Raw genomic sequence first — 26,190 nt, 5'->3', positions numbered from 1 at the left:
ACAAGGCCCGTTCTACCACTCAGGGGCTCTCAATGTGACGGCGTGGCCCTTGAAACCTGGATTCTAACCCAGGCAGGGCTCTCGACGGACGTCATTAGGACCATGATCAGGGAACGGAAGCCAGCCTCTGCCAAGATCTATGACCGTACCTGGAAAGTTCTCTTTACCTGGTGCGAATATCGCGGCCAGACCCCATTCCCTTCTTCCCTCCCCAAAGTACCTGGTTTTTCTCCAATCGGGTCTGGAGGCCAGGCTGTCCCTGGGCTCACCTAAGAGCCAGGTGTCAGCCCTCAGTGCTTTTTTTCAAAGGCGCATTGCTACCAAGCTGCAAGTAAGGACTTTTCTTCAGGGGGTTTCCCGATTGGTTCCCCCCCCTACAGACGACCACTAGAAACGTGGGACCTCAACCTGGTTCTGACAGCATTGCAGGAACCACCCTTCGAACCCCTTAAGGAGGTCCCGCTCCGCCTTCTCTCCCAGAAGGTGTTTTTTTCCTGGTGGCAATCACCTTGCTACGCAGAGTGTCTGAACTGACAGCACTCTCCTGCAGACGACCCTTCCTGGTTTTTCACCAGGACAAGGTAGTTCTCCGTACGGTCCCATCCTTCCTTCCGAAGGTTGTGTTCCACCTCAATGAGGAAATTTCTCTGCCTTCCCTTTGTCCGGTCCCGGTTCATAGAGTGGAGAAGGCTCTACATGCGCTTCACCTTGTCAGGGCATTGCGTATATATTTGTCTAGGACTGCGTCCTTCCGGAGGTCTGATCCCTTTTCCTTCTTCCGGAAGGAGGCCGCAAGGGTCTGCCAGCTTCCAAAGCTACCCTTGCCAGGAAGATCACATCCACCATACAAGAGGCCTACCGCCTTAAGAATTCTCCTCTGCAGGGCTGTGGAGTCGGTAAGCCACAGTTGCGACTCCGACTCCTGGATTTTATCAGGTTCCGACTCCGGCTCCGACTCCGGCTCTGACTCCGACTCCGGCTCTGACTCCTTCATAAATGGCCAATTCGTAACAATAAATTTACTGTTGTAAAATATTAACATCGTGCTTATTCAGTTTCTCACCATCATATAAGTAATCAGACCACTTAGAGCAAAAACTATATTTATTAGAATACAATTAGAATATAGCAAATAACTTTTATAAACTTTTCTAAACTCTTGTAAGTAAATATGCAATAAACACTGTTATGCAGTTAATAAGAAGAAATCTATAAATTTGTCCTCAGAAAAAGTATTGCCTCTGTGAGATCCTCCTTCATGGATGCCCTCAAATCTGATCTAATTATTTTGAGAGCAGAGAACAACCTCTCTACACTAACTTGGGTTGGTGGCAAAGCAGTAACCACTCGGGCAACATCTCTGACAATGTCAGGATACAGAGGAATCGCTTGTTGCACTGTTATTTTTGATGAACGGTCAAATTTCTCAACTTCTTTTAGTGCACATGAAAAATTCTGCTGAAATGTACTGGCTGTGTTCTTTGATGGGGATGACTCTTCTTCTATGCGGGAACGCTTTGCACGGTCCTTCTGATCCAAATATTTTTCGAAATTAAATTCTTCATCAGTTGATGAGGGTGAAGATGTGGCAGGACGACCAAATTCTTCTTGTTCCTCCTGACTGTTCTGCAACCCTTTCATCCTTACTGCTATTTCAAACAGAGCTTCTTTTCCTTTAGTTAGCTGTTGATCATCTAGAAGAATCCGATGCATTGGGTCTACATAAACAGCTGCCAAAAGAATATTATTTTGTAATAGTAGCTCCTCTCTCCGTTTCATTGATGTAGCAATGCCACTTGCAATTAACCCTCCTCTTTGGGACAGGCGAAACATCAGGTTCTTCCACTCCTTTAAGAAAATACCTGGAGTTAAGTCCTCTGCAGAGGCAGTTTGCATATTTAAATTCCCAGAGGAGCATTGCACGGCGAATAAGCCTCCTTACCTTGACAAGCCAGCTGGTATGTCACTCTCCATAAGGAGAAACGTTACCCCTTAGACCCCACTCCAGAGCCTCTCACCTAGCCAAATCAGTTCTCATGCTTCGCACTGACGAGGGCCAACAGCCCGAAACACCGTGTCTGCGAATTGAGATACTGATTTGGCTTTTATCCTAAGTCATATTGCACGACTCGTTAAAGGGTTGATTGTGACTTGTAGGATCGCTACTTCCAATAGGTGGCGCTATAGAGTTAAGTCCTCTTTTTTTCAGCAGAGGCAGTTTGCATATTTAAATTCCCAGAGGAGCATTGCACGGCGAATAAGCCTCCTTACCTTGACAAGCCAGCTGGTATGTCACTCTCCATAAGGAGAAACGTTACCCCTTAGACCCCACTCCAGAGCCTCTCACCTAGCCAAATTAGTTCTCATGCTTCGCACTGACGAGGGCCAACAGCCCGAAACACCGTGTCTGCGAATTGAGATACTGATTTGGCTTTTATCCTAAGTCATATTGCACGACTCGTTAAAGGGTTGATTGTGACTTGTAGGATCACTACTTCCAATAGGTGGCGCTATAGAGTTAAGTCCTCTTTTTTTCAGCAGAGGCAGTTTGCATATGTAATTTTTTAGTCACTGTAAATGGGTGCTCTAGCAATTTTTCCAGTTCAGTCACCTAATTCCACTGACTTTCATTTAGCGTCAGTTGAGGGTTATCCATGTCTACAAGAAAGGTTTTCAGTTCAACCAAGCGCTGAATCATTAAGTAAGTACTGCCCCATCGTGTGGCTTGATCAATAATTGCCCCTTTTCCAGCACGTCTCTTCAAAATTGAGTCAACTTTAGGGGTTCTGGCAACAGTAGCCAATTTTCTCACCTTGCCAATCAGTGCAGCAGCATGTCCTTCTTGCAGACTGTCCCTTATAGCCAGCTGTAGCGTATGCACAACACAGCGCATGTGATGAATGAAAGAACGTATTGACACAGTTTCAACAAGATCATCTAAACTATCATGTTGCTGTTCATCTGAAGCAACTTCAGTTTGCTCCTCAGTTACAATACTGTGTTCCTCTATTTCAAACATTTCTGTGTCTGTGGACCCAGAATGTTCTTCTAGCTGCTGGTCACCATCATTACTCTCATTCATTAGCCTAATAGTACTTATCATATTTGAAGCATTGTCAGTTACGACAGAAAGAACTTGCTCTTTTTTAAGTTCATAGTCTTGCAGAACCTTTTCCACCAAGACCTATAGAAACTCACTGGTGTGATGAGCTTTGGTGTCTTTTACTGCCAATGTCTTGGTAACTATTTCATTTTTGTCACAAACAAATCGGACATTGATGACAAAATAGTTCACTCTGTGACGTGTGCAGGCATCCATTTTAAGAAACAGAAAGCGTCCCTTGAGAGTTTTTTTAAAGTTCTTCCTTTTGTTTAAAAGTTTCTTCGATTACTAATTTTCTAATTCTCTCTCTCTCCAGAGAAACACCAAGCTTGCGGGCCATTTCCCCATTCAGACACATAAAAACTGGTCGTGAAAATAATGAAATAGGCACACTATCCTTTATAACAAGCTCTATGATCTGTTTTTTAAATGTATCTACTGTCATTGTCACAGTAACTTTGTCACTGACAAAATATCTTGCAACTGATGGCTGCAAAGTTCTCTGCTCCTTTGTTTGGCTGGAAGAGCTGGGCACTGGTTCATTGGTTTGGATGCAGTCTTTCTCATCCACTGCTTTCAGTACTTCTGGATGAAAGCGCTGTAAATGTCTCTTTAGATTAGAAGCTCTGGTAGGAGCATTTTTATCTTTGCCTGAATATGCACTGATCTTGGCTTCACAGCATTTGTTTTCGTCTGGATCATTTGTTATACACTGACAGACATAATGTTTTGTATCTTGAGTGATGGTGAAATGTTCAAATACAGCTGATTTAATGTGACGCTTCTTTGACATTCTCAGGTTTTTAATTCTGCATTCACAATCCAAATGACAATTGTTTTTCCTAAAAACAATTGTACAAAATTATTGCCAGGTCGTACAACTGATATAGTGGTCAGTAATACTGTTATTCCTCATGTACTCACAGTTAACTGATGCAAAGTTTGTTGAAAGGATAATACTTCTTACAGTCTTCCTCTTCTGAGTAGCAGCTGTGAGATGCTTGGAAGACGCACACCTAGTAAACATCTAGTCTAGAGGAGGAGCTTTACTACTAAGAATTTGCAACACATTTTCACTTTCAGTTTCATACATTGTAAGTAGGGGGGTTGGGGCAGCATGAGGTTAACCAAGTATAAGATTAGATAAGGGCAGTGGAGAACAGTGACACACAAGAAGTAAGAAATGTCTCTATCTCCAGCAGAACTGCTTATCACTGTTGTTCATAGTTTGATAGAACATATATATTTGAGTAACATTTATAAAATTCATATGAAAGTTCAATTATGAAATATTAATACATTTTTTAAAGCTGGAGTCGGTACATTTGTACCGACTCCGACTCCAACCAAAACTAACTCCGACTCCACGACTCTGACTCCGACTCCACAGCCCTGTTCTGCAGGCGGCGGTGCCCCAAGTATAGGGGCCTGTTTGCACAATATTCGTCCATTGCTTCCCACCCAGGGACTGCTTTGGGACGTCCCATGGTCCTGTGTCCCCCAATGAGGCGACAGAGTAAAGGAGATTTTTGTGTACTCACCGTAAAATCTCTTTCTCTTAGCCTCTAATTGGGGTACACAGCTCCCACCCTGTTGCCCTTTTCGGGCCGTTGTTACTGTTGAGTTCTCATATTGTTCTTTGAGCTCGTACATAGTGGCCTTCTTATAGGCATGTCTATGTTATTCATGTTACATTCCTCCTACTGCTTTTGCAAAAAACTGGAGAAGGCTGACGCTGTCCAGGGGTGTATACTGCAGAGGAGGAGCCACGGTTAATCTTTTTCAGATTATGCATAGTGTCGCCTCCTAGTGGACAGCAGCATAACACCCATGGTCCTGTGTCCCTCAATTAGAGGCTAAGAGAAAGAGATTTTACGGTGAGTACACAAAAATCTCCTTTTTCGCTTGTGTGATCCATCTATCGTATATATCTATCGTATCCATCTATCTATCTATCTATCGTATCTATCAATCATGTGTTTATCTATTATCTATCTATGTATCGTATCTATCTATTATCTATTTATCTATTATCTATCGATATATCTATCGATATATCTATATATCGATATATATATATTTATAAATAGATATATCAATAGATAGATAGATACGATAGATGGATACAATAGATAGATATGATAGATATCTATCGTATCTATCTATTGTATCCATCTATCTATCGTATCTATCTATTTATCTATTATCTATCAATATATCTATCGATATATCTATATATAGATATATTTATAGATAGATATATCGGTAGATAATACATAGATATATCGATAGATACCATAGATAAATACGATAGATAGATCCATAGATAGATATGATAGATAGATACAATAGATAGACAGATACGATAGATATGTATCGTATCTATCTATCTATTGTATCCATCTAACGTATCTATCTATCTAGCTGTGTGTGTATATTCTTCAATGGAGTATGTAAATGAAGAGGTTGGACAAGATATGACATCACAATTCTTTTTTTTTTTGTATATCTTTATTGAGCTTACAAAAACACACACAAATCCGCATTAAAAAAACGCATCAAAACGCGTCAACAAACGCATGAAAAACGCAGGTGACCTGCCAGTGACCTCAGGTGCAGATCTGGTACAGATTTTATCTGCGTCAAATCCTGATGCAATCCTGAACGTGGAAACATACCCTTATAGATGCGTTTTTTAGAATGATGTCAGAGATAAGTATATTACATTGCATTGGATAATCGTTCTGTATATCGATATCCCAGACCAACATGTTATTAAAAGGACATTTCTATTGAAACAGAGAGCGGAAAGAGGTCTAAGAAAATTAAATCTGTTCAAGTTTCTGTGCTACCTAGTAAAATTGCCAAAATGGGTGATGATGCAAGGATGTCAGGACCTGAACAGAAACATACATGTATCTTTTTGCTGCTGACCATCCCTTTGGCTACGTTCACATTTGCGGTCAGCGCCGCAGCGTCGGGCGCCGCAGCGGCGCCGCATGCGTCATGCGCCCCTATACTTAACATGGGGGCGCATGGACATGCGTTGTGCTGCGTTTTGCGCCGCATGGCCGCAAGCGTTGGACGCAAGAAACGCTTCAAGTTGCATTTTTTTTGCGTCCAACTTGCGGGCAAAAACGACGCATGCGGCGCAAAACGCAGCGTTTTAGCGTGCGTTTTGCCGCGTTTTTGTTTGCGTTGTGCGCTGCGGCGCCGACGCTGCGGCGCACAACGCAAATGTGAACGTAGCCTTTGAGAGGAAAAAAGGTACAAGAAAGTATGTGTTCGAATTAGTCTGGATTCCATGTAATATTGCTGCTTTGCACTGAGATCACTGTTGTACCCTCTGGTGTCACTAGTCTGTCTAGAGCAGCTGAAGTGTATCAGTAGCATTGATCATATTGCTCTTATTCTAATTTTTCATTTTGTATTTGCTTTCCCTTTGTGTCTTGTAGGTGAAAATCTAAGACCTGCAATGACCCATATCTGTGCAAATATCATGGGGCATCTCAATCAGAAAGGCTTCTATTCTGTATTACAGGTATACTCTGCCTCCTGTGCTAACTGAAAGACATCTTTGTTAAAATGAATCTCTTCTTTATAACTGCCATTGTGTGATAGTATCATATGAGCAATAGTGACACTGTATGAGTAATGGAAACTTCTTCATTATGAAATGTTAATGTTAGCTTAGGTTACATTATAGGAAATCTTATACCTACCTGTCCTGCCTTTCTTGTAAGAAATTGTAATTCCCATTTTTACTTTCATGTAGTTCTTGTATTGTGATTGGAGCATATTAGCAGCAGTCCAGGTAATTGATAATAGTTATATGATTCTTATTTGAAAACTTGAGTATTTATTATTGCAGATTCTTCTCACCAATGGTCTGGCTCGATCACGCCCATCCCTGTCTAAAGCCACATTAACAGCAATATTTTCTCTGGCACTGCGGTATGATTCATTGGAATAATTTTGTAGTATTGGATGCAATATTGTCTTTTTGTGTGTTTGCTTATAGCTATTTTTGATATTTTATTATAGTAATATGAAATTATTTGATACTAAGGTACAGTTTGTTTTAGCGAAGGTGTTTTGTTGAATAAATCAATGTATATGTGAAGTCTTTTTTCACCTTTTTCTAGTCATTCTAAGTCATTAGATGAATCCTATGTGAAAGACTAATGTGTTTAACTTAGTAAACTGTATTTTGGATAATTAAAGGGATTCTCAGAGTTGTTCCAAATTGCTGCAATCACATTTCATGCTGCAACCCGTTCTAGGCATGCATTAGGGTGGGTTGCCTCGAGACAAATGCCTCTGAGCGATGTCAGAGCAGATCAAGTTCTGGTAAAGCTGAGAAGCAGCATTGTGATGAAGCAGCAGGGCAGAGAGACTGACTGATGAAAATGGGCATATAATGTAGCACGGAGGTAACATGAAGCAATAGAAGCCTGTTCTGTTTAGTCAGCTGAGGAAATATTTTTTTCTCCTGCTTCAGCCGTTCCTTGTATCCAGTTGTAAACCTTGTCAGGCTGAGTGAGAAGATCAGTTATGCTTCTCCTTGAAGCTGTTCCTCAGCCTTACCGAAACTTGCTCCAACATTACTCAGAAACCGCTTTCTAGCAGTGTTTTTTCACTCAACTCCTCCTAATGCCTAGGACATGTTGAAGGTTGAAATATGTGATGGCAGCCATTTTGGAGAACTCCTTTAAGGCCATGCTTACATTTAGTTTTCTTTTCTTTACATTAAGATAAGTAAAAAGTTTTTGAGAATCTTAATGGGATTAATAATCTTTTCTTTTTTTTTTTCCAGTCCGGTGCTGGCCGCACAATTTTCTGACAATCTTCTCCGCTCCTTTCTTATCCACATAATGTCTGTTCCTGCTTTGATATCACATTTATCTGTCCTTACTCCAGATGTAAGTTACTTAAACAAATGTCAACATGAACATAAGAAAAATGATTTATTCACCCCTATAGAAAGCTCGGTGTTCTTGTCATTTCTTGGGGTACAGTAAGGAATAGGGTCTGAGTTTGCGTTTAAAATCTAAGCGTGCATTAGTCATGTGCAATTCTTAGTCCTTAGTCATCTACATTCAATAGAATAGTTAGAAACCGCAGCAAACACACGATCAAAAAAACCCCCAATACAATGTAATACTATGAATATACAAAATGCTTTATTGAAGAAAAATTGACAAGGTATAAGATATGGGAATAAACAAGGCTGATGTTGTTATACACATGTTTGGAAACGCTGAAATGCACACCATGGAATGGGAATACAATCACTAGGTGGATATAACGGTATATTCAGTTGGTAAAGAGTTAATCCATAATATAAACCTCACACCCGGCTAAACACAGGCAACTATAATAGTATAAAACCCATTACCCAATAATACAGTATATTATTTACCTGTGAAGCACAGAGAGCAGTCCCACCACAGCGTGCACTTCGCCCCAACGCGCGTTTCGGCGTGATGGCCTTTCTCATGGCCCTTGAGAAAGGCCATCACGCCGAAACGCGCGTTGGGGCGAAGTGCACGCTGTGGTGGGACTGCTCTCTGTGCTTCACAGGTAAATAATATACTGTATTATTGGGTAATGGGTTTTATACTATTATAGTTGCCTGTGTTTAGCCGGGTGTGAGGTTTATATTATGGATTAACTCTTTACCAACTGAATATACCGTTATATCCACCTAGTGATTGTATTCCCATTCCATGGTGTGCATTTCAGCGTTTCCAAACATGTGTATAACAACATCAGCCTTGTTTATTCCCATATCTTATACCTTGTCAATTTTTCTTCAATAAAGCATTTTGTATATTCATAGTATTACATTGTATTGGGGGTTTTTTTGATCGTGTGTTTGCTGCGGTTTCTGGTTCTTTATGTTGCGATTACCCCTTAATATCCAATGATATGGTCCACAAACTAATATAATTTATTTTATGAAAATTATGTGGGCATGTGTTTTATGAAGGTGTTATGCTCAATAGAATAGTTGTATTAATGGCTGACAAACTCTTCATAGATGGCTACCTTAGCCTGTGGATTAAACTTTTGATTCTGATGAAATCTGACAGATTTAACATCTATTGTCAGATTTACAGTAGTCTTTCCATTAGAGAGCTGCTGTTCAGTTGCATTGCATATTTTTTCCTCATGTATCTCTTTCTTTGTATGTTTCAGAGATTATCTGTGATCGAATCAAATGGACTCTTTCATAAATTCGTGTTGTTCATGAGCCGGGAAGAACAGTGCAGAGATGTGTGTGCTTGTCTAGAAGGCAGTCACACCCTGTGCTTACTAGGTACTGTATAACTTAAAATGGAGCTGATGAAACTTCTGCTATAAAGAAAAAAAACATAAAGTAACTGCGTATTTTTCAGCTGACAAAAAATGACCAGGATTTTTTCTTTTTTTTTTTGCTAAAATATATGACAACTATTTTCCTTACTTTTTTAAATTCGTTACTGTTTTTTTGGTTTGTTAACGGATAGCAGGATGTAAGGTTTCCTCAGTGCACAGTCTGCCATATGTATGCACAACTGGAGCTAGAGTTTCAGGGTAAATGCCGCTGTGGCAGTTTGGAACACGTCCATCTGGAATCTCATTAGAGATCAGGAGGAGCAAATAGCAGCTATTGAAAATCTTGAGAGGAGCATACTGCTCACTGAGGAAGCAACTGGTGGGGTACAAATGGAGGGTGGAGAAGTGGGTCAGGAGCAGCAGGCAGGTTAGCTTCATGTAGTAACAGGGAGTGGAAAGAGGTCTAAGAAACTGAAGGCTGCTCCTGTTTCTGTGCTTACAAGTAAAATTGCCAAAATGGGGGATGATGCAAGGATGTCAGTCTCTGGGAGAGCAGTACCCACTAGGGTTGCCATCTGTATGAGCTGGGAAAACTGGCCAGCTACTTGACAGTAATTTGTCTCCAAGACCGCCCAACCAAGTAGTTTGCTTTCTCATGGGTGCCATGTTTTGGTATGTGGTGGAACAGGTTAATAAATTAGTCTGTGACCGGGAATGATCCAGCTGTTGTGGTCCATGTAGTAACCATTTGGTAGATGATGAATAGATGGTAGGTAGATGATCTTTCAAAATAATTTGAAAGAAGGTAAGGACCTCCGAGGTAGTATTCTCTGGAATACTACTTGTGCATCACCGGAGAGACTGCAGGAATTTAGGAAGTTACATGCATGGTTTCAGCCCAGGTGCAGAACAAAGGATTTCCTTAGAGCATTGGGATGATGTTTTATTGGGGTCCAATCTATATTCTGCAGATACATTGCACCTGAAGTGAAGCGGGTCTGTTGTTCTGGGGGAGAGCATACTAGCAGGAGTGTCCGAGTATTTAAAGTAGGGATGTTGGCAGAGGATAAGGAAAAATGTAATGGGATAGTTAGGTTATAAACTTGTCAGACTTGGAGCTGGAGGGGAGGACTGTAGGAGATGGATTAATGCAGTATATAGGGTGATCCCCAATCAGACAAATGTGCCCATACATTTTCAGAAAAATGGGAGAGCTCAGAGCCTTGTTATTGGAAGCACAGATTGATGTGGTTGATGTTGCTTAGAACATAGTTGGACTCTTAACATCACTGGGCTGGGAAACTTCCTAGTTTTATGCTCTTTCGGGAAGACAGGGAAAATAGGAAAGGAGGAGGAGTGCGTCTGTGTGTTATGAAGGATATGAAAGTGTGTGTAACAGGCAATAGGTTAGTAAGATTGTGAGGAAGTTAAAACCTTGTTAGTGATATTACAAAGGGAGGTAAACTCCGATATATTATTTTTTTATGTAATCCCCCCCCCCCCCCCCAACATCACTGAGGAGTTGGAGGGCCAAATGCATGATCCGATGGCTGGGGCTGCCCATGCTGGCACTGTAATGATAGCGGGAGTTTATAGTTACTCAGGTATTGACTGGGGTCATGGCTCTGATTTAACTGCAATGTGGAGAACATTTATCAGCTTGTTATAGAATAATTTTGTGTGTTAGTTTGTAGAAGACCTGGCGAGTCGATGCTCTGTTGGATCTGGTCATTTCTAACATGTACTTTGGGGTAATTGAGGATGACATAGAATTTGATCTCGTATAGATCAGGATTTTGGTTATCCTATATCAGACCAGGAAATATATTGCATCCAAATGATTAACCCCTTAATTTGTTAATTAAAAAAAGATTTAATAATGTTATCAGATTGGAAAAACATATAGACAAAATACTTAATTCAATGAATAAAGTCAGGAGGATATGGGGTCCATAGTTGGATACTCCTGGAATGCCATCAAGAGTATTGTTATTAGAGAGGATGTGCAATGTATTTGAGAATGTCCTAAATAACCTTAGTGTGTCTTCCTAGTATTCCTGGGAATGTTAATGTGTCTCATAAATTTTGTTTTCTTCCCTTCTATGTAACGGTAGTGAATGTTTGGCAATTTGTTATCCATACATTTATCAAGGTTTTCGGGTACTGAATAGCAAATTGTATACATGTTTTGATAATTGAGAACTGTTTTTGAGGAATATGTTTGCTCCCCCCTTGCTTTGAACATCATGTGTATTATTTCTTGTTTAATGTTGTTCAAAAAAATTATTTGATTAAAAAACAACAAAACACATAAATACAAAACCAAGATCTGCACTGGTGTCTTCCCTAAATAATGGTAATGAGGAGTTAGTCACAGAGGTTCAAGAGAAAGCAGAAAAAATAAATGGATTTTTCAACTCTGAAGATCCTATTTAGTAATGCTGCCAAAGAAGAAAGCGTGGTGGATGTGGTCAATGCCATTGCTCTTAATATGTAATTTAATATACTCAGGTGGTTAAATGTACATATGGTAAAAGAGAAATCCCCATCCCAGATGTTCTGCATCCCAGAGTTTTTAAAGGGATTTTGTCACCTAATCATAGTGCAGCATAATATAGAGACAGCGGCCATCATTTCAGTGATGTCACTGGACTGCATGCTGCAGATTTTATATAATCACGGTTTTATCAGCAGGAGATTATCACCAGAGGACTGCTAAACCTGCTGCCTGTTAGTCCTCCTTATTCATGAGCTCTGTATAATCCTGCCCCCACCACTGATTGGCAGCTTTCTGTCTATGAATAGTGTACACTGAAAGCTGCCAATCAGTAGTGTTTGGGGGTACACCTAGCTCAGCATTCAGAGAACTGGTAGATCTGCAAAAGAAAATGGTGATTTTATCAAAACTGCAGCAAGCAGCCCAGTAAGTGAAACTTTGCTAGAATCAGGGTATCTGTTCTTATATCATCCTACTCTAAGATGGAGTAGCAAAAACCTGATGACTGATCTCTTTAATTCCTTTCCGACATGTGGCATAATAGTACGCACATGTTGGACTTCCCCTATTTGGTGCAGGCTCTGGCGCTGAAGTCACAACTTTCCGGGTACATGACAGTGATCTATACAGCTGACATGTGCCCACAACAGCTGCGAGTGGAATCTCGATCCACCCCCGGCTGTTAACTAGTTAAATACCGCTTTCCATCTCTGACAGTGGCATTTAACTCGTGCTTACAGGAACTGCATCACTAATCTCGGCCATCGATGACTCTGTAACATGATCGCGGGTCGCTGATGGGTCGGCATGACAACCAGAGGTCTGCAACAGCCCTCTGTGGTTGTGATTGCCAGATTGCTATGAGCGTTGCCCCGTGGTCAGTGCTCATAGCAGGTGAGTATTTCTGCTTCACACAGGCGATCTGATTATCCCCTGTTTGTAGAAGAGGAGATCAAAGTAGTGCAGCTTCTGGTCTCCTATTGACTATAGACTATTGAAGCATGCAAAAAGAAAAAAAAAGTTTTTAAAAATATTAAAAAAATGTAAAAGTTCAAATCACCCCCCTTTCGCCCCATTCAAAATAAAACAATTAAAAAAACCACAAATATACACATATTTGGTATTGTCGTGTTCAGAATTGCCCGATCTATCAATATAAAAAAAAGAATTACCGTATAAGCCGAGAATTCAGTCCTTTTTTAAGGCTGAAATTGCCCCCTCGGCTTATACTCGAGTCATTCCCAGGGGTCGGCAGGGGACGGGGAGCGGCAGCTATATAATAATACTCACCTGCTCCTGGCGCGGTCCCTACACGTCCCTGGTTCTCTGGGCAGTGACAGCTTCTTCCAGTATTGAGCGGTCACATGGTACCGCTCATTACAGTGATGAATATGGACCCGACTCCACTCCCATAGGGGTGGAGCCACATATTCATTACTGTAATGAGCAGTACCATGTGACCGCTCAATACAGGAGGAAGCTGTCACCGCCCGGAGAACCAGGGACCACGCCGGGAGCAGGTGACTATGACGGGGGGCAGTGCGCGATATTCTCCTGTCCCCATTCCACCGTCGGCGCCGCTGTGTCTTCTGCGTCCTCTGCAGTGACGCTCAGGTCAGAGGGCGCGATTAGTGTGCGCGCTGCCCTCTGCCTGAACAGTCAGTGCAGAAGACGCGGAAGACGCAGCGGCGCCAACGGTGGAACGCGGACAGGTGAATATAGCAGGTGCCGGGGGCCTGTGCAACGAGAGGTGAGTATGTGATTTTTTTTTTTTTTTATCGCAGCAACAGCATATGGGGCATAATAGTCTATGGACATCTTATGGCGCCATAATCAGCATTTGTGCAGCATTGTATGGGGCAAATATTTATATGGAGCATCTTATGAGGCCATGTGCAGCATTATATGGGGCAAATATCTATATGGAGCATCCTATGGGGCCATAATCAGCATTTGTGCAGCATTATATGGGGCAAATGTCTCTATGGAGCATCTTATGGGGCCATAATCAGCGTTTCTGGAGCATTATACGAGGCAAATATCTCTATGGAGTATCTTGTGGGGCCATAATCAGCATTTGTGGAGCATTATATGGGGCAAATATCTCTATGGAGCATCTTATGGGGCCATAAGCAGCATTTGTGGAGCATTATATGGGGCAAATATCTCTATGGAGCATCTAATGGGGCCATAATCAGCATTTGTGGAGCATTATACGGGGCAAATGTGTCTATGGAGCATCTTATGGGGCCATAATCAGCATTTGTACAGCATTATATGGGGCAAATATCTCTATGGAGCATCTTATGGGGCCATAATCAGCATTTGTGCAGCATTATATGGGGCAAATGTCTGTATTTTAATATGGAGCATCTTATGGGGCCCATCATAAACTGTATGGAGCATTATATGGGGCAGGGGTGTCAAACTGCATTCCTCAAGGGCTGCAAACAGGTCATGTTTTCAGGATTTCCTTGTATTGCACAGGTGATCATTTAATCACCTGCACAGAATGATTCCAGCACCTTGTGCAATGAGAAGGAAATCTTGAAAACACGCATGGTTTGAGGCCCTCGAGGAATGCAGTTTGACACCCCTGATATGGGGCGTATTTTGTATGGAGCATTATATGGGGCCCATCATGAACTGTATGGAGCATTATATGGGGCTCCTGATTCAATATGGATATTCAAAAACACTTAACCTACGGATATCTGAATTAATTTTACTTTTATTGGTACCTATTTTTAATTTTGACATTTACCGGTAGCTGCTGCATTTTCCACCCTAGGCTTATACTCGAGTCATTCAGTTTTCCCAGGTTTTTGTGGCAAAATTAGGGGTCTCTGCTTTTACTCGGGTCGGCTTATACTCGAGTATATACGGTAAATGATGTAACGAGAAAAAAATTCAAAACACCAGAATTACTTTTTTGGGTCGCCGCGACATTGCATTAAAATGCAATAACGGGCGTTCAAAATATCATATCTACCACAAAATGGTATCAATAAAATCGTCAGCTCGGCACACAAAAAATAAGCCCTCACCCAAACCCGAGATCATGAAAAATGGAGACGCTACGGATCTCTGAAAATGTTTTTTTTTTTTTTTTTAAGAAATTATGGATTTTTTTTTATCACATAGATAAAAAAGAACCTAGACATGGTTGGTGTCTACAAACTCGTAATGACCTGGAGAATCATAATGGCAGGTCAGTTTTAGCATTTAGTGAAGAAGGTAAAAAAAAAGCAACAAAAAAACTACTGTGGAATTGCACTTTTTTTGACATTTCACTGCACTTGGAATTTTTTTTTCCCATTTTCCAGTACACAATATTTTAAAACCAATGGTGTTGGTCAAAAGTACAACTTGTCCTACATAAAACAAGCCCTCATATGGCCATATTGACCTAAAAATAAAAAAGTTATGGCTCTGGGAAGAAGGGGAGCAAAAATCAGAAATTCAAAAACTGAACTACCCCTAGTCGTTAAGGGGTTAAGGAACTCAGCTCAGTTACCACTTTGGTCCTGTAAATAATTTTTAGAGACTCTCTAGTAACTGGTGTTGTGCTGAGCGACTGGTGCAAAGCTAATGTAGTGCACATTTTCAAAAATTATACGCTAGTAACTTTAACTTTCATTGTAGGAAAAATGTTTGAGGGGCTTGCAAGTGACTATATACCGTACATGAATATGTTGTAAAAAATAACAAAGGATGGTCAGCACAGTTTTACTTAGGACAGAAGTTGTCAAAGTACCGTATTCTCCGGCGTATAAGACGACCTTTTAACCCCTGAAAATCTTAAAAAAGTCGGGGGTCGTCTTATACGCCATGTGTCGTCTTATAGGGCGGGTGCGGACCAATGTGCATATGGTGGGTGGGGGGGGAGTGGTCCCGATGACGAAGAGAGGGGGTGTCTCACAGGGAAGGAGTAAGTGGAGTATCCCCCTATTACCTCATTGTGGCAGCGATGCTCTCCGTGCTGGGGGGGCGGCGGCTCCTCTTTGTGCAGCATGGTGTCTCCGTGCTGGGGGCGGCGGCGGCTCCTCTTTGTGCAGCATGGGGGCTCTGTGCTGGGGGCGGCGGCATATCTTTGTGCAGCGTTGGTGCTCCACCGGCATTTCCTCAAAGCCCGGAGGCCCCGGCAGCTCCATTGCTGCGATGCGGTGGCCTCCGGGAAAATGCTGGGGACGGCGCATGCTGATTCAGATCTCGTCCCGAGATCTCGGGAGACGACATCTGAATCTGAGCATGCACCAACCCCAGCGGTCATTTTCCCGGAGGCCACCGCATCGCAGCAATGGAGCTGCCGGGGCCTCCGGGCTTTGAGGAAATGCGGGCGGAGCCCCAACGCTGCACAAAGATACATCTCGACCCCCGGCACAGAGCCCCCCATGCTGCACAAAGAGGAGCCGCCCCAGCACGGAGACACCATTCTGCACAAAGAGGAGCTGCTGCCGCCCCCCCCAGCACGGAGAGCATCGCTGCCACAATGAGGTAATAGGGGGATACTCCACTTACACCTTCCCTGTGAGACGCCCCCTCTCTTCGTCATTGGGACCACTCCACCCCACCATATGCACATTGGTCACCCGCCCTATAAGCCGACACACGGCGTATAAGAAGACCCCCGACTTTTAAGAAGATTTTATATTTTAACTAGAAAAGTTGTGGGGTCATCTTATACGCCCAGTCGTCTTATACGCCGGAAAATACGGTAACCTGATACATTTTTATGAGGTGATGATTAGAATCCTGGACTTGGGTAGCTGTGTTTTGGGACCTTGCAAAGGCGTTTGACGCTGTCCCACAAAGACACCTTTTTGATAAATTAAGTTCTATAGGCTTAGAAAGGAAGGTTTGTAATGGCTAAAAGTGTCTAAAAGACCGCACCTAGAAAGTTGTGGTAAATGTCTTCTACTCCTAAATAATCTTTGGTTATACGTGGTTCAGTGCTGGGTCTGATATTATTCAACTTATTTAGTAGCTAGATGGAGGCCCAATGCTATCGCATCGGGAGGGCGGTAATGTCACGATGGGGGGCAGGCATGCAGTGCTGTTGTGCCTAATGGCATCCTGTGATAATCTAATGACTTTTACATCAGGGGACTCATGTGCTTGATGCCTACGCTTATATGCATTGTTTTTGTCCCAGCGATGCTGTTGCTCTTCAAGAGTCTCATTTGACGTTTGTTGTCTTCGACGTTGTGCCTTTGCTGCTGCTTTACTTTCATTGTCATTGGCGTACTTTTTAGGAGGAGCCATGTTGGTGTTGATATTTGCTTTTTAAAGTGGTTTTCCCACGAACAAAAGTTAATTTTTAAAATTGTCTGTGTCTGACTGTGTACCGAACATACCACAGCTCCTGGGCGGGGGAGGAAGCAAAAGACAATACTGACATTACAGCAGTAGATCGCAGAGGATACATTTTGTGAAGTAAAATATTTTTTAAAAACAGTCAGTGAAATATTTTACCTCACAAAATGAATCCTCTGTGATCTCCTGCTGTAATGACAGTATTATCTTTTGCTTCCTCCCCTGCCCAGGAGATGTGGTATGCCCCGTGCATGGTCAGACACAGTCAATTTTTAGGACTGAACCACCAAACCACCATAGGATAGGAAATCACCAGAGATTACCACAGCATTAGGATTAATAATATGCCTTTATTAATTGTATTGGCAATACATATAGAATAATTTTTTGTTAAAATATTTCATACAAGAGATTATCAATTAATAACATAAAATCGCAGGTAAAATACAATTTAATATATGGTACCCAAGACCCCCAGATAAACAGGTAGCACCCCTTGGAGTTACATAAAAATGCCTTTGCTCGCTGTGTTGCACATAAAAGAGAGGAAAAAGAGGGAAATACACCCAAAAATTATATATATTTTTAAAGATATAAAATAATAAATATGTGTCCAATATTTAAAATACCGTGGAAAAAAATCACAAACAAATTACATCAAATCTTCACTCAACAACCGTGATGGTGTGGAAATTAATCAATGTAAGAAATATATATAAAATTATAAAAATTGATCATATAAAGTGATAGCAACGTTTTTTTATATCTATAAAGTGTTTAAGTGCATAAGGTGACGGTATCACAGCGAGGTAGGTCTGATATATGTAAAGTGCCCTGGTGTGCAGGATGATTTTATATCAGGTTGATTATACCTATAGCATCTATATTTGCCAAACGGCCGTGGTAGTGGATTATTTAACCATAGAGACTAACGGTTTATAATAATTCTATGTGCCTATTTATATATTCTGGTGGCTGGGTGACACTATTATCATCAATTGAACACCCATAAGCCAACCAGTTAGAACTAAGGCAACACAGCACTACCGAAAAAAGTTATAGACTACCTGTAATGAGGGTTGGGTCCAGGACCTGCGTGCGCCCGACGCGCGTTTCGGATATCTATTCCTTCGTCACCCCCTGACGAAGGAATAGATATCCGAAACGCGCGTCGGGCGCACGCAGGTCCTGGACCCAACCCTCATTACAGGTAGTCTATAACTTTTTTCGGTAGTGCTGTGTTGCCTTAGTTCTAACTGGTTGGCTTATGGGTGTTCAATTGATGATAATAGTGTCACCCAGCCACCAGAATATATAAATAGGCACATAGAATTATTATAAACCGTTAGTCTCTATGGTTAAATAATCCACTACCACGGCCGTTTGGCAAATATAGATGCTATAGGTATAATCAACCTGATATAAAATCATCCTGCACACCAGGGCACTTTACATATATCAGACCTACCTCGCTGTGATACCGTCACCTTATGCACTTAAACACTTTATAGATATAAAAAAACGTTGCTATCACTTTATATGATCAATTTTTATAATTTTATATATATTTCTTACATTGATTAATTTCCACACCATCACGGTTGTTGAGTGAAGATTTGATGTAATTTGTTTGTGATTTTTTTCCACGGTATTTTAAATATTGGACACATATTTATTATTTTATATCTTTAAAAATATATATAATTTTTGGGTGTATTTCCCTCTTTTTCCTCTCTTTTATGTGCAACACAGCGAGCAAAGGCATTTTTATGTAACTCCAAGGGGTGCTACCTGTTTATCTGGGGGTCTTGGGTACCATATATTAAATTGTATTTTACCTGCGATTTTATGTTATTAATTGATAATCTCTTGTATGAAATATTTTAACAAAAAATTATTCTATATGTATTGCCAATACAATTAATAAAGGCATATAATTAATCCTAATGCTGTGGTAATCTCTGGTGATTTCCTATCCTATGGTGGTTTGGTGGTTCAGTCCTTTCTATCAGTGGTTCACACTGAAGTTCTCACAAGTGCACCTTGACTATATAGGACATATCACGTTATTTTTCCTATTTTAGGTTGATTTATGGTCTATATAGGTGCTTGTTGTGTGTCTCTTAACAGTCAATTTTTAAAATGAACTTTCGTTCATGGGAAAACCCTTTAACGTGACCGGCTTTCTCTGCCTGTAGACACGTCGCGCATCTGCCGCCTTGATCAGCCGAATGATTCACTGCATCTGCGCGTAATTGGCGTAGGCGCAGTAAATCAGACCGCTGCCATCTTTGTGCAGACAGATAGTGGTGGTCACATTAAAACTGCGCATGCGCTCCTCCTGTACAAAGATGGCGGCAGTCAGTGAATCGCTCGGCTGATCCCGGCAGCGGCTTGTTCGCGACGGTGTTCCACTGGTGGTACCGCACAAGAGGCTGCGTGTGTGAGAGTGAGAGTGTGAGTGTGTGTGTGTGGTGCGTATAGCGTATAGGATGTGTGTGTGTGGTGCGACGGTGTTCCGCTGGTGGTACTGTGCAATAGGTTGGTACCAGCAGCAGTTTCCATATTGAGACACCCATCACTTGGGTGTCCCAATATGGCGGTCGGTGAACTAGCGGGATACGGTGACATCTGGACAGAACAGGAAATGAAAATATTACAAGGCAATTATATAAATAGATGACAAAGGAGTCGGGATAATTAGTTGTTTCTATTTTTACAGATGACACCAAACTATATAGTATAGTACAGCCTATGGAAGATGTTCATAAATTATTAGCTGACTTGGACAAACTGATGGCATGCACTTTGTAGATGAGGTCTAATATGGATAAATATGAAGTTATACATCTAATAATATGTGGGAACCATATGGTTTAGGGGGATAAAACTAGGAGAGTCACTTATAGAGAAGGAACTGGATGTCCTCTTAGATCACAGACTAAAGAACACTATGCAGTGTCAATCATCGGCTTCTAAGGCCAGCAGGATATTGTCATGTATTAAAAAAAGGCATGAACTCACTGGTCAAGCAGGTAATAATACTGTTTTACAAATCATTAGTGGTAGTTCAGTTCTGTGCATCAGTCCATAGAAAAGATTCCCTGGAACTAGAAAAGGTACAAAGAAGAGCCGCAAAACTGATAATGGGCATGGTTGGTCTTAGTTATAAAGAAACATTAAAAGAATTACATTTATTTAGTGTTGAGAAGAGACCTCTAATGAGGGCATTACTAACGCGTATAAGTACATAAACTGCCCATACAAAAATATGGTCAAATAGAAAACCCCTCAAAAGACAAGATCTCACTCCCGCCTAGAAAAAAAAGGTTCAATCGAAATAGGACACAAGGCTTCTTTACCATTAGAACTGTTAATCTGTAGAATAGTCTACCTCAGGAGCTGGTCAATAGTTTAAAAAAAAGGTTTACATGTATACATTTTTGTTCTAAATGTTAATCCAGCCAATTGATACTCTAGATCAGGAGTGAAAAAATTGTGGTTTCCAAGCCGATTTGCTTACGCCCATCTTGTCAGATTGTGCATATTGCATACTTGCCTTCATATGACCGCTGTTCCTGGCACTGACACCTGAGGATCCTCACAGCGCACAGTGTGTGCAATGTGTGGATTACCAAGTCTATCGTCACATAGTGACCGCAGACTTGTAGTTTTAGACCCTTTAATGTGTAAAATCACCACCTTGTATACCTTGTAGGCACCGCTCTGAAACCTGTTGGATCCGGCCTGTTTCAGTACCACTTTATTCTCCAGTGCTGCAGAGGCAAAGCCTCATATAACAGCTTTGGAGAGCACACAATGATGCCGCTGGTTCAATATGTCAATCAAGAGAGCATCACCATTTGGCAAGCAGGGAGGCCTAGAGACTGGGGAGCAATGCACTAGTAAAATCCTATCTTGAGACAACCCATTTAAGGTCTTAAGTCTTCATAAAATCTTTATTACACTTATTTCCATATTTTCTTTTTGCATTTCAGGTAACCTCATTCATCTAGGACACCTGACAGAGAAAGTTTTAGAAGAAGAGACAGGACACTTTGTGAGCGTGCTGACACAAATGTTATCATACTGCCAAAAGTATGTGTCCCAGAAGAAATCCAATCTTACACACTGGCATCCTGTATTGGGCTGGTTCTCCCAAACAGTAGATTATGGGTAAGTTTTCACTTCTGTTAGCATACTTTTAAAAGAATGATTCTACTTTCAAAATCCCCCCTCCTTTGGAGAAGGGAGTTTATTCAGTTTATTGCCCTGGATCCAGGTCCCCACACCCTGAGCAAACTGCTAACTTGGCCTGGGGGAGCTATGGTTGGCCAGGCATGTGCCTGCCACAGCTGTTGTGGTGTGGCACCCTGCAAAGTCAGGCGTCACAAATGTCTATGAACTCTACACACAATTAGCGTAAGGGCTGTTGTGAAGTTTGGTGGGTAGCAGTCCCCCATAGGAAAACTACTAATCCCAAGATGTGAAACCCTGCACTCCTGGGATTAAGTGTGCTGGAGATCAAGGAGGCCAGCCAGTGCCTTTGCTGTAGTAGCTGTCGGGACCACAGCGAAATGTGTTCAGCCGCATGGGACATAGTGTCCTGTGCGGTTCAAGAAGGGCCCAACTGCCTGACAATGTCAGTTAAGGATCATAAGAGAGGTGTCTTGATTCAATGCCAGTGGTGGGAAGAGTGATGAGATACTTTCCTGTAAGCCTGAGGGGCCATGGATGTCAAGGTCCAGGCCGAGAGGAGAAGTTTTAGTGCACGAATAGTGCTATATGCAGCGGGAGTGAGGAGACCTGCTACACATTGCCAGAAAATTGCTGGGTTTGTCACACCATGAGAGAATGTTCAGTGTACTGAATAACTGTGGAGAGCTGTAATCTTCATCATCAACTGCTCCAGTAAAGCGAAGTATTTCTTCATATTGTCTGTACATTGTTTATCGAGACAGGCTGATCCTGCATCCCTTCCACAACTTTCCCCTTTTTATTCTGCAGAGGACGGCCTGCCAGCCGGCAAAGCTGCCGTGACTGTTGGCCGCCATTACACCCAGGCTCGGTTGAGGCCAAGCCAGACAGAAGTACATGGCAGCCTTCCTTCCAATACAAGGACAATCTGGTCTACTAAAATGGCAGCTGCTCTCTACAGTCTTGCTATTAGATTGCTCTTAGAAACCACCCTATATATGTTTTAATAGGACATATGGACGGGGTTATTCTTTGTCAGCAATTTTAGGCTGTGTGCACAGGTTCAGGATTTTTCACGTTTTTTTGCTATAAAAACACTATAAAACCACAAAAAAACCCCACATACATTAAGCCTCCTATTATTAGAATGCAATCCCCAATTTTTGTGCACATGTTGCGTTTTTTCCGTGGCGGAATCGCATTCCGGAAAAAAACGCAGCATGTTCATTCTTTGTGCGGAATCGCGGGGATTCCGCACACATAGGAATGCATTGATCTGCTTACTTTCCACATGGGGCTATGCCCACCAAGCGGGAAGTAAGCGGATCATGTGCAGTTGGTACCCAGGGTGGAGGAGAGGAGACTCTTCTCCAGGCCCTGGGAACCATATAATTGTTGAAAAAAAAAAGAATTAAAATAAAAAATCTTAATATTCTCACCTTCCGATGCTCCCGTTCCCAATAATGCCTTGCGGCAGTGACCTGTGGCGAGACTGCTGCGTCATCTGGAGTCATTGCCGAAAGGCATTACTGGGAACGGGAGCATCGCAAGGAGCTGGAAGCCTCCGGGGGACGCCAGAAGGTGAGAATATCATGATTTTTTAAATTATTTTTAACATTATATCTTTTTACTATTGATGCTGCATAGGCAGCATCAATAGTAAAAAGTTGGTCACACTTGTCAAACACGATGTTTGACAAGTGTGACCAACCTGTCAATCAGTTTTCCAAGCGATGCTACAGATCGATTGGAAAACGCTAGCATTCTGCAAGCTAATTACGCTTGTAAAACGCTAGTGTTTAGCGGGAATACGCATGCCAATTTCGCATGCGTTATACCGACGGCAGGAGTTGCGGAATTGCCGCGGAAATTTCCGCGGCAATTCTGCAACGTGTGCGCTTAGCCTTAAATACTTTTTTGTTACATTTTAAACCTGAAGTCCCTTTCCATGAACTAAAACACCATGCATTCATGACATTGAAATCACTTCGAGTCACATTGACTTGTCATACATGTGTTCAACCCTTTTATATAACTTTCTTCTACTTAGAATGTCTTTATCTCTCCCCATATTCTCCAAAATCCCTCTCTCTTCGCTGTTGTCTTTCTCTCTAAATTTGCCATTTTCTCCTTAATTACTTCCCAGTCTCAATGAATCAATGCCATTACTTACCAAGCAGCTTCAGCATTTGTGGGGTGTTCATATGATCCGCATCTTGTTCCGGGAAGTTCTCAGCAAGAAATTAGCAGAAAATCAAGATGTGTCCGCTGTGACCACCCCGAGCTCCTCTCCACAGAACAATCTTCCCATGAAAAGTGAGTTGTTCTAAGCAGAGCAGGCATATTGTGAATGTCGGTTTTGGTTTTTATAGCTGGATCGTATTCTTCTTTTCCTGGGTTACATTTAGTTACAGACTTTTCAGATAAAAAATTTTTAGATTGAATTTCAAATTGCTTCTCTGTGTGTATCTTTCCAGACCTGTTTAAAAGGGCATTCCAGAAATCTGCCTCAGTTCGTCACATATTGAAACCAATTGGAGGTAAAAGAGTGGACTCTCAAGAAGTGCAAAAAGTCTGCAATATCTGTGTGTTGTACCAGACTGCACTCACTACTCTCACGCAGATCCGTCTCCAGATTCTTACTGGTACGTGCCATGCTTGCCACTTCGTGCATACTGGTTTTCTTTGGACAGAATCTGCCAATATATTTGACTATATTGATTCCTGGTGAGGCGCCGACAGACTTACTGACATCATGTATCGGCAGCCAATCACTTGTACATTTTGTTCTTTCTCTAGGCTTAACTTACTTGGATGATCTTCTACCCAAGCTGTGGGCTTTCATCTGTGAACTTGGACCTCAAGGAGGGTTAAAACTTTTCCTTGAGTGCTTGAGCAATGACACCGAGGAGTCCCGCAGGCTCTTGGCCATGCTTGTCCTTTTCTGTGATTGCTCCAGACACTTAATTACGTGAGTATCTAACTTTTCAGTTTATTGATGGATAATCACAATACTTTGGCTATAGTTGTACTGATTTACACCCCCCACAAGAAAAACATTGTGGAGGATCATATGTGTTATTAAATACTGTATTTCTAGTTTAATGTCACATATCTTTGGTGTGTCTCCTTGTCAGGATACTGGATGATATTGAGGTGTACGAGGAGCAAATATCCTTCAAACTGGAAGAACTTGTGACTATATCTGCATTTCTCAACTGCTTTGTGTTCAAGATGGTCTGGGATGGTCTTCTGGGTAAGGCAGCAGGGGCATATTCAGTTTAATGACTACAATTATGTTTATTTTTAGTGCTTCCCCTAATGAGCAATTTCATGTTCTGAATGCTGGGCTGTGCTAGCCATTACAGTGTTTCCTCTGCAAAATAAAAACGAATCCATCTTGTGAATTACAATTGTTATACTACCCTGTAAGAAGAGGTTGTCAGGTGAGGAGAACTAGCGTGCACTCAGTAGAGGGTGCGAGGTGCAGGCTCTTAGCTCCTGGTCATCAAATCACTGAAATGTATTATTATTTCTTATTTCAGATGCAATTTGTTTTATTTCAAAATCACATATAAGAAAATAGACATATGTTCAGAAAATCTTAAGGTGCAGGATTTAGAGTGACATAGAAATAAGCAATGTTTCAACCCAATCCTGGGTCTTATTCATGCAGTCACTCTGGAGGGAGTACATGAATATATAGTTAGTGACAACAAAAAAACAAAATCTATACAAGGAATATAAACAAGCAACATACACTTGTGTACAAAAGACCTAAGGTGGATAAACATGGCAGAGGATATGGGGGTAGCAGTATACAATAATACGCACTTGTCACATTAGTTGTAGTTACATAACTATAAGACCAGAACAGGTAAGAGTCACATCTGAGGTGATTATCTGGGTGAGCCCTACCGTGAGGATGAGGCTAATATGGATGTAGAATAAAGAATGGTACCTGGCTATAAAGAGTGTGTCCCTTAAGAAACTCCTCCTTTGTGAAACTGTGGAGAAGAGACCCCCTACTGCGGTTTGGTGGAAACAAATGTATCCTCAGGAAGAGAAATGGTTAGGGCAAGAGTGGAGTCAAAGTGAACCCATAGCATGTTAAGGAACCATATGCTTTTGTTAGGTGGTTTGAAATGCGCTCCTACATCTCTGTCATGTCTGCCGTGGTACCATTGCAACACACGGTGCTCCTGTTTTGGACATGTCTTTGCGCACCACACCTCTTGCCACTATATTTAAAACTACCAGAGTAGCAGCCCCTCAGCACCACGGCAGACAAAGGTATATGGTTCCTTAACATGGTATGAGCCCACTCTGACTCACCTCGTTACCTTACCATTTCTCTTCCTTCAAAGGATACATTTGTCCCCACCAAACCCCGGTAGGCTTCTCTTCTCCCATGTGTACAAAGGACAAGGTTCTACACACTCTGTACACCCAGGTACCATTCTTTATTCAACGTCCATATTACCCTCATCCGTGTAATAGTATGGGTTCTCACTGCGTTAGAGGCGTCCAATAGACGGACTACGTTACACCGCGGCATAACGCGGTGTAACGCAGTCCGTTAACGCCGCCATTAAGTCCTATGTCGGACGCATTGCTAGCGCACACCCACAATGGGCGTGCGCTAGTGATGTGCCGTCATTGAGTGACGGTCCCTGGGACGCGGGCTTCAGCGTTTCCGGGTCCGTCACTGCTAGCACAGATAGAGCATCTGCTAGCTCTATCTGCGCTAGCGCGA

At 41.9% G+C, this 26,190-nt stretch overlaps 1 protein-coding gene across 3 annotated transcripts in view; it reads left to right on the top strand.

The window, feature by feature from the left end:
* Positions 1 to 26,190, top strand: part of UBE3B (ubiquitin protein ligase E3B) — an 88,948-nt gene that overhangs the window by 49,277 nt on the left and 13,481 nt on the right. For all 3 annotated transcript variants that reach the window (XM_077295840.1, XM_077295859.1, XM_077295850.1), the window contains 9 exons: positions 6,559 to 6,644; positions 6,975 to 7,057; positions 7,920 to 8,025; positions 9,305 to 9,425; positions 21,236 to 21,413; positions 23,581 to 23,750; positions 23,912 to 24,079; positions 24,234 to 24,405; positions 24,572 to 24,690. In XM_077295840.1, the coding sequence (XP_077151955.1) occupies positions 6,559 to 6,644; positions 6,975 to 7,057; positions 7,920 to 8,025; positions 9,305 to 9,425; positions 21,236 to 21,413; positions 23,581 to 23,750; positions 23,912 to 24,079; positions 24,234 to 24,405; positions 24,572 to 24,690 (1,203 nt within the window). The remainder of the gene's footprint in view (positions 1 to 6,558; positions 6,645 to 6,974; positions 7,058 to 7,919; positions 8,026 to 9,304; positions 9,426 to 21,235; positions 21,414 to 23,580; positions 23,751 to 23,911; positions 24,080 to 24,233; positions 24,406 to 24,571; positions 24,691 to 26,190) is intronic.

This window comes from Ranitomeya variabilis, chromosome 1 (assembly GCF_051348905.1).
Source record: "Ranitomeya variabilis isolate aRanVar5 chromosome 1, aRanVar5.hap1, whole genome shotgun sequence".
NCBI classification, from domain to species: domain Eukaryota; kingdom Metazoa; phylum Chordata; class Amphibia; order Anura; family Dendrobatidae; genus Ranitomeya; species Ranitomeya variabilis.
This window is presented reverse-complemented; position numbering and strand designations above follow the sequence as displayed.